The 9718-nt window shown below is 37.1% G+C and overlaps 1 protein-coding gene across 1 annotated transcript in view; it reads right to left on the bottom strand.

Moving 5' to 3' along the window:
- Positions 1-9718, bottom strand: part of USH2A (usherin) — a 395196-nt gene that overhangs the window by 115458 nt on the left and 270020 nt on the right. The window contains 1 exon segment of the mRNA XM_019612664.2: positions 757-1091. Within this exon segment, the coding sequence (XP_019468209.1) occupies positions 757-1091 (335 nt within the window).

Raw genomic sequence — 9718 nt, 5'->3', positions numbered from 1 at the left:
TTTTAATACACACATGCAATACACACAGAGTAATCACAGAATCAAGTCAAGATCCCCATTCCATGGTTGCAGAAAAATCTCAGAGGAAAAGCCTTATTTTAATTCGTGTGGAAAAATCCAGATTTATATACCTACCACTTCCTTACAGTAACCATTTTCATCTCTGATTAGAACCTTGTATCACTGTAACTTCTCTTTTTCTTACTCTTTCATTCACAACTTGATTAATAAGTTTAGTTCTGAAGCTTATTTTGTGTCATAATGCCACCTTTGTCTTTGTCACAAATAGTCCATATACATTCACAGAGATCTCATGTTTTTCTTGACATCTTATCAGTGAAACATTGCCTGAACTCACCATTAACAACTAGCTGATCCTACAGACCAAAACAGTTATATGGCTTTGCAAAGATCCCATGCATGCTCTTTCTGCCTTTTCAGACAGTGCTGATTTGAAAGACCCAGAGGACTCTTGAAAGCATTTTGAAAAGTAAATTCCACAGCATAGATGCCATGTGCTCTCAATAGTCCTGTCTCCTCTGAAGTTCAAAGTGATTCAAAGTTCACCCAACATTGGCTGCCTCCAGACATACTCAATTTCTGAAAGTCCTCTCATGGACACCTGAACCCTATAGAGGAACTTCAGAATGAGAAATGAAGAGATTGCATGATAAAGTTTGCATCATCTAAAATTTTCTGAGTCAGACATAGATATGGAGAAGAAAACTGCCAATTCATCAGCAACTAAAAGCTTACCTCAAATGAGGACCATTTGGCCTTAGTGGTGGTTGCCAAGATATGGCAATAAAGGACTCGCTGATTGGAGTCACAGACAAGGGACTGATGCCCTCAGGAGCAGTTGAAGGTGTGGTCACACTGGTAGGCAAACTCTCTGTGCAGCCTCCTAGTAAGCCATTGCCTCCAGAACAAGCTACTACAGTGATGGAATAGTTTGTGTATGGTAAAAGATTAGTCACCAAGTAACTTAACGTTGACACAGAATTTCCTGCAATGACAATTCGTGGATCAGGCATGCGAATCTCATAGTTTAGGATTTCACCATTCTGTATCAGAGGAGGTTTCCATGAGACCTGAAGGAGGAGAGAAATATAAAAATAAACAACTGACTGCAGAATGCAGAAAAACAGATGCAACATGGTATAAATGGACACAGGCATAAACTCAAGATGGGCTTTTACTTCTCTGTCATGACAGACTTTGCGTATGACTCAGGTATCTGAGACTGATTTTTAAAGGTACCTCGGTCAGAAATCTAACCTTTAATTTCAGAGAGGGTTTCTGGCCTGGGGTTTCAGAGACGGTACTAGCCATTGAAAATCTACTATCAAGCTGGACCAATAAAATGGGAGTGCTTTACTCTAAAGGTGTTCAGATGCATTAACAAAAATGCACTGACCATCATAAATACCACTGTTATTTATTTGCTTAAGATATACTGCTTGGTGTGTTTGCCTATTACTGGTAGAATAAGAACAAATCTTGTTTAATATTTGCATCATTTTCAGAAATGTGTAATTGATTTAGCTCCTAAAAGAGCCAAGGCTTTTCATACTTCTTATACCTATTTATACCTTCTTATACTTTATTTCCTATTTTTCCTTTTCATTTTTCAGTAATAAATTACATTGCTAATACCAGATGAATAACATTTTTTCCATTTTCACAATTATAAAATTATGCTGAGAATACTTAATGCTGCTATGCTTCCTGTCTTGATTTGATTTATACTTTTTTTTTTTTTCAAATGCATTTTATCTATGTATTATTCTTACCAATTCCAGTGAGGAATCATACTCAAATCATTGTACCATAAACTGTGATAAAGTGCAAGGATGCTCTTCATACTTTTGTAAGGCTTTTTGCCACTGTATCATGACAGAGGAGATTTCAGTCCAACACAATGAGGACATGTAACTATTATAAAGAAACTCAAAGTTTATAAAGTTTGCATAATAGCACTGATTAGTCCTTCATTCCTAAACTCTCAGTGTAGGAAGTATAGCACCAGTTCTTTCCTCATCCCTGTGCCTGTTTTCCCTGCTACTGACCCACTCATCTAAAACAACTGCTGCTTTTTTCCTCCTGAGCATGGGATATACAAGATTCAAATCCAACGATGGAAAGGACACAGAACTGGAGAACATCAAGATGAAGATATGTGAAGAATAAAATAAACAAATATAATAATGAAGTGGTGATACCAAGATACTTCAAGGTGAATGTTTTTCAGTAATTCTCTTCAGTACCTGAAGGAAGTATCTTTAAAATGGTATATACACTATTACAGAAGGCAATGGAAACAGAGAAGCTTTATTTAAAAGTGATTTTTAAAGGACTCCTGGGGATTAGGAAGTGTTATATCTTAGGTACAGAAGGACCTCTCAGGCTGTCAGACTTGCAAGAAACCTGGCAGCAAAGTACCAGAGAAAGCTGAAGGATTTTGATAACAGAATCTGGAATACAATTAAACAGAGAATTAGAAACAGGGTGATTCTGAGTAAAGACAGCACAAACAAGATTATTGGTGCCCACATAGGAAAAGCTTAGCTCTGGCTAATTATCAAATGCTGCATTCAGATTTTTGTTACTTGTGGTCCCAAATAATGATCAAACAAATAAAGTACTATAAACACAGCACCGCAAAATTTCACAGAAGGAAGGACGCAGTTCTGCACTGTTCTCACAGACACTAAGCAGAACTCTCATTCTAAAGTAGTTAATGAGATCTGGTTGTAAGTTTAAGAAGCAGACAAAAGTGGATTATTAAAGCAGGCAACAGGATGTTCTGTTTTCAAGTGCAATTAGAAAGCATTCAGGTCAGTAAATTTTGGGTGAAGTCTCCAATTCCAATACTTTTTGTTGCTATCATACTGCACACACCAACAGGATGCATTGTATAGAGCACAGAAAAAGGGGAGTGTGCATGGGTTGCTTATTTTTGGGGACTTTGGTGTTACTGAAAAAGCAGAGAAAACATCAACGTATGGAACACCACAGTAAAACACACATTTCTGCAACAATTATATATATTATATATTATATATATATATTTATTTATATATTTGAGGTGTAGCACCTGTTCTGAAATTTTGCTTTGGTGTGAAGTATGACTGAAGATAATATATTCTAGTTCATTTTTCAGAGTGCTAATACAGTAAAATTTGTCATTACCAGCAAGAAAAACCCTCTTACTTGCTGCTAAATGCAAGGCAGCTTCTAATAGCAGAACTGCATGTCAAATGCTTTGGAACATTCCTGGTATTACCCTCTCAGAAGAAAACAGTGTTTAAGGATGCTCGCCTTATACAAAATCTTATTTATAATATTTTTTTCCTTTACTCAGCATTTTACATACACAAATTTTATGTCTAGCCAAACAAAATTACATAATAGTATTTGCACGGGACTTGTCATATATTGTATATTGTAACTCCTTGACATAAGGACTGTGTTAATGTCGTAAGAAGAACAGACACAACTCCAGAATCTCAGCTCATGAGTCTTATATGGAATATGGAAGTCACCAGGTGTTCCTTCACAGTATTTGCTGTGCACTAGAAGATAAAAAGTCTCATAGTGTACATAACCTATATGCTGCATGGGGCTTACATTGGGAAATTGTTCAGTTTCTTTTTTTTTAAGAGAAGTGAAAGCCAGGCTGAATAATTCAATCAGCAGGACCATAACACAGAAATGAAAGTTATTTTCTTCTGTGCATGGGTATATCATACAAAGATATGAAGAATAGTTATTGTTTTGTTGAATATTTTTAGAACTAGACAAAAGGATGACCAAGGATACCCACAGTCACTGGTCAGCTGACGTGCTTTGAGTTACCTATGTCAGCTTGCAGTGGCAGGACATGCAGCTGCCAACCAGCCTCTCTCTCTTCAGGAAGGAAAGCTGTTGTGACTTCTGTGTCTGTCACAGACTTCTGTGACAGGCCAAGGTCAAGGGACTGCCTGACCAATATGATATAAAGGAAGGTGATGGAGGCAGCTTGGTTAACACATATGACACTGCTGGATCACTTCTCCACTTCGATGCGCCAAGGTTTGAGGTAAGAGCTTGGCAATGCATGAAAGCAGGAAAGCTCACTAGACAGGCTGTGTTGGAAGCAGTAACAGTTTGTTCATTGATTTGAAGCTCAGCACTGAGACCATGAAAGAGGATGCCCATGAGGAAGAGAGAATAAGGTAACTACTGGGAGAGATTAACTGATTCAATGTAATGACTCTGGAAGCTGTCATTTAAAGATCAAAGCACCTTATTTTCTCCACCACAAAATTTAAAGAGACAGAAATTAGCCATTTTCTCCCCATTAAACACTTATAACCTTGAAAGTCTTTTTTTTTTTTAATTATTTTTTATTTTTTTCTGTGACAGCAGTTGAAACCCACAGTTTAGTTCTGAGCTATGGTAAGGGAGGCATTGGCACTTAACTATTTTAATGGTTCAGGCCTGGCTTTAACAGTTTGTTTTTAAATCAGCATGTTTGGCTTCATTTTATTCTGATTTCTCCTTGCTACTGCTTGTAATATCTACAAACTTAGAGTAATAAATACACTACTGAGAGCTTTTCACCATTGGTCTCAGAGCACATTGTAAGTCTCAAATTGCAAGCGTTATCATTTAAGTTTTACAGATGAATAGACTAAATCCCAGAATAAGTTACATAACAGAAAGAAGAAAACCTGAAAAGAAAGACCATGCCAATTCTGCACTCTAGACACTGAACCACCGTCCTTTGCAAAAGAAAAACAAAAAAATCAGAAGTAGTTGGGTGATTAATTTTGTTACAAGGTCTCATATGACCTCACAGAAATTATACTAGGTTTCAATCAGAATCCAGTATCACACCAGAAAAGCAAATCCTGACTGAGGTCAATGATAATTACTCTTATAGACTTTGCAGATGAATTACATCCAGCTTCAACACTATCACAGAACTGTACAATAAGGTTTGCATTAACAGACTACTGCTACAAAAACTTCTCTAGCTCTCTTATAGGTGGGGGGATATGCAGATGAAAACCTGATTAGTTAACCTCGCTGTATGATCTGTACTAAATGAGCAAGCTGTGCAAGAAATCACAATCCTAAAATGCGGAAAACCTCTGGTGTGTAAGTTAAGGGTGTTCCTATGGGTGTTGGTGTATCCTAAGTCGCTCAAGCAGCACTTATGTGGCAAATAAACCAAGGTCTCCCTGACCTTAGCAGCACTACAAGGCAATCTTCACACAAGGATTGATTGCTCCTAAATAATTTCCCCAATGCACCAGGCATACCTGCATAAAACTGCAATAGAAGTGAACAAATCCCAACCTTTTTCCTCCTCCAAATAAAGCTGCTAGGTCTTCGTGCATTCAAGGCCTAGACACCTTCAACATTCAAGGAGCAGACGTCAGGGTTGCTCATATTCTTAAAATATTCTTAGACAACTGTCACTTGAAGCATTTTGAGAATGAAGAAACAAAACACTAGGAGTTTAACCTGAAGGAGAGGAGAGGTGGTCTTATCAACATCATCCTTTATCACAGAGGTAAAATGCTAAAGCATCACCTTTGTGTTATTCACCAGCTTCAATGACCAACAAGTTATTCCAACAACAATTCCAACAACATCCAACCCTCTGTAATAAGAAGCAACTTCACAGGGCAGCACGCATTAAAGCATGAGATAAAAGTTGGTAATTTCATAGGAATTGGGTAAATAATAAAGGAAGCAGCTTTCTTTTCACAAATCATACTCAAACTGTAACTAAAGCTATTTCATAACTTGTTCAGCTGTGTAAGTGGCATCCATTCCACACAACTGAAATCTTTCTCTCGGGCCTTGTAGCTCTAGCCTCTTTAAAGAGCAACAATGACAACAGGCACTGAGCTGTCCACTGTCCAACTTCTGAGCCAATAAAGGACAGAATTCAACATATGTTTATATGTAGAGCCCTGTTAATTTTGTTTTCTCACTTTTAGATCCAATTTATTGGTCAAATCTGAGAAACAGGTACTAGAAATAGCTACTGTGGCAATACGAAAGGGTGCGGACTGCATCACTTATACATCTGTGGAGAGTGAACTGCTCAATCTGCAGGCTTCCACTCTATCTGTCTCTGTTGCCACTTCTTACATGCAAAGAAAATGGCAGATGAACTGTAAATCAAGTGATTGTCATCTGAGGGTGACAACAAACATAAATGGCACTGGAAATAAAAGCCTGGAACCCTTCCTCAACCAGAGAGCCATGAGGAAATACTTGAGAAACAGAAGTAATTACTACAGAATTAATAACATGGTCTGAAATCAACATGCACAAAAGAAATTAGAAAGAAGAATGACAGTTCGGTGCTATAGAATCACTACTATACTGCATTTCTAACACACAATATGTACATAACATGAATTAAGAGAGAAGTCAAATAAATTATAATAATTTTTGTTTCTCTCATTTTGCATCTAATCAACTTGAAAGAAATTTCTGCAGCTGATGTTATAATGAAGGAATACTATAGCACAAGAATTATATCCCAATAAGGTACTTATTTCAACCAACCAGGATGAAATCAACCTCTAATCACCTATCTGCACACCAAAAAGAACGATCTTTCCTTTGTCTTAAGAAAAACTTCATGATTAAGTACAGCTCATGCCACTTCCTAAAAAGTTACACAAAGAAAGATAGAAAATGGCTGCAGCTTCTTGTCTATGTGCAGTCAAGGTGGCAGCACTGGTCAGCCAGGGAAAACAAGACAGGCAAATACTCGTCAGCAAGTCTCCAGTTGAGGCCAGTAATTAAGATTACAGTGCCTTCCCTAGGCCAAAGATCTTAAGGGAAAACTATAGCAGCAAAAGGGAAATCTTTCTATTTAAAGTTAAATGGCTAAAGTTGGAAAATTTACAAACTGCAGTTAATTTAATTCAGTGTACACAGCCACATGATGCTTTTCCTACACAAAGAACTCCTTTAAATAATTATTCACTGTGTAAACCAGCCTCTTTCTCGAGCCAGTCAACCTAGCTACATTCCTGAATGTCATATGGGTGTGAAGTGTCAGATTAAAGCATCAGAGCAATTGCAACCCTCACAAGAAAAGGAAACAATTTCTTTGATACTTCTGTACATTAAGGTATAGCAAATCTTGTGTAACAGGAATAACATTCATGGCACTGGCATATACTAAATAAGTGGTTTTTGCAGTTGCTGAATACCTCCACTTCACTTTGGCATTTAATCAGCCACAAAAGCAGTTTATTGTGCAGTATACTCTACTACCATGAACATTATCAATTCAGCAAACATTAAAAAATATCATGCAGGTGTCACAGAAATGGGTACTTTGAAAATTATTGACAGCTTTACACTTTGTGTTGCACAAAAGAAAGTAAGCTAAATGTTATTGAAAGATATCAGTCCATTCTGATTAAAATAGAATGTTAAAGGAGCACATACACATCAAAAGTGTTTATGCCAAGTGACCTGCTGTGATATTTTCCTCCTTGCAGAGTGAAAGCTTTGGTCTATGAAAATAAGCTGTATACTCAAGTGAGTACTATCCTGGAGTGCTTTGAATTCCTCACATCCTCAAATCATTTATATTGATTCTATGACTAAATAAAGGAATGGAAATATGTTTCTCTCTCTCTCTCTTTTAATAAATTCTCTCTGTTTTCAGTATAAGTAAATATTTGCACTCCTGGTTTAGGGATTGGTTGCACTGACAACTGAAAGCCTCTATTGATTTGCAACCCTGGCTTGGTAAAGGAGTCTCTCACTAATCTTTCCCACAGTGCCCTTCCAATACTTTCTGTGCTAACCTGGAAGGACAGCTCTCTCTAGGGCAAGGAGTAATTAAACTCCCATATTGGCTCCTTCTTGAAGAGATAGCTTATTTTGCATTCTCTGCTTAAGAGTCACCATTGTAGATGCTGAATAAGACGAGAGTGTTGTAAAGCACAAGCAGACTCCACAAATTTGATTCAATAGTAGGCTACTCAGGAGAGAACTGCCGTTCTGGGACTCTCCTCAGAGTCTAAAGACAACAATGTAAAGCAGTCCCAAATCAGATCCAACCCACTTCCACATATGAAAGCTTTTCAACCAGCAATTGACAATCCTTGCAAAAAACATCACAGTAATTCTGGCCTGGAAACTACTAGGGCTGCTCTCAAAGTAATGTCTCCCATTCTATTATATTGGCCCGTGACAGCAGAGGTGGATGTTGGTGGTATGACAGTAGAGATTGAACTTTCCCACAAATATTCCTTACATATTGTCATCTGTTGTGACAGATGGCAGCAGAGCAGCAGTCTGACAAAATGGAGCCTGATGTGGAAGTGTGTACGAAGCAAAGGTGTGTTGCTGAATTCCTCCATGTGGGAAAAATGGTACTTGCTGACATTCACTGACACTTCCTAAGAGAGACCCAAAAGTGATGTGAGTACGTTGAGTGGTGGTGGTGCATTTCAGTAGTGGTTGACAGGACATGGAAGACAAGCCTTGTTTTGGATGATCACACAGACGTTTACAAGAATGGCATGCAGGCTCTTGATCTTCTAGTGAAAATGCATAGCTAATGGTGGTGGTTTTGAAAAAATAGAGAACATTTTCAGTTTCAAAACGCTATAAAATCCTCTTACTGTGCTCTTGGTAACTTGGAAAAAAAGTAAGAGGCAACCTATGGAGAAGCCTATGTTCCATAACTCTGTGTTGAAGACACAAAAATGGCTTGGGGAGTTATCTATACAAATCTTCTACCTTGATAGAGAAAAAAGAAATATTTTAAATGGGTGCTACTTTGATTATCTCATATTCTCCTACAACAGAACGGTGACACAGATCGCACAACAGAATCTCAATACCATAGCAATATGCACTGACTGCTTTCAGAGTCTTACTCTGAAATGAACTTGCCACAAACCATACTACTAGCAAACTAACCCATTTGACTTATGAGAAGACTAACAAGGAAAGTTGCTTCCATCTGCCAAGAAGCAGAAGGTGAGAAAACCAGTGGGTGCAACAAACTTGTTCCACCATTTTTTCACTGATGTTCTGCAGTGAGCTCTCCTGCACCTATAACCTTATTTCAGTTTTTAGAAAGTATTGTAAATGACATTAATAATAAAATAATAAAAAACTAACAATCTCTTCTGTCCCGAATGAGTAAGATTTTTATGGGACACTTACAATCTTAGAAATCAGAAGTAATGTTTAATTGACAGAATGCACAAGATTTGTACCAAGTCATACATGACATTTTTGGGTGCCTCTTGCCCTGAAATTATGAAAACTATCAAGTTAAACAAAACAAAATATAACTAACTAAATTAAATAAAATACTAGATAAGTTGGAAGAATTTCTGTCAGCATTGTCAAAGGATACCAATAGTTCATACACCGTGAAAGAGAATTTTCACTACAGGTCTGATAATTAGAAGACAGTATATTTGGAAAAGCATATATTTGGAAAAGCATATATTTGGAAAAGCATATATTTGGAAAAGCATATACTTCAGTCACTTTTAACAGTTAAATGCTCCCATATTTAATTTTTAACATTTTAATCTAAATATTTTAATCAAGAAAAATGAACCACAAAATCAAGGTGTGAAAATAAAAACATATGAACATCAATATCATTGATAAAAATGATACCAAATAAACACGAGACTCCAAGCAGAGAAAACCAAGCTCAAAA

Source organism: Meleagris gallopavo, chromosome 2 (assembly GCF_000146605.3).
Source record: "Meleagris gallopavo isolate NT-WF06-2002-E0010 breed Aviagen turkey brand Nicholas breeding stock chromosome 2, Turkey_5.1, whole genome shotgun sequence".
Lineage (NCBI taxonomy): Eukaryota > Metazoa > Chordata > Aves > Galliformes > Phasianidae > Meleagris > Meleagris gallopavo.
Note: the sequence above shows the minus strand (reverse complement) of the source record. Positions and strands in the feature narration are given on the sequence as shown.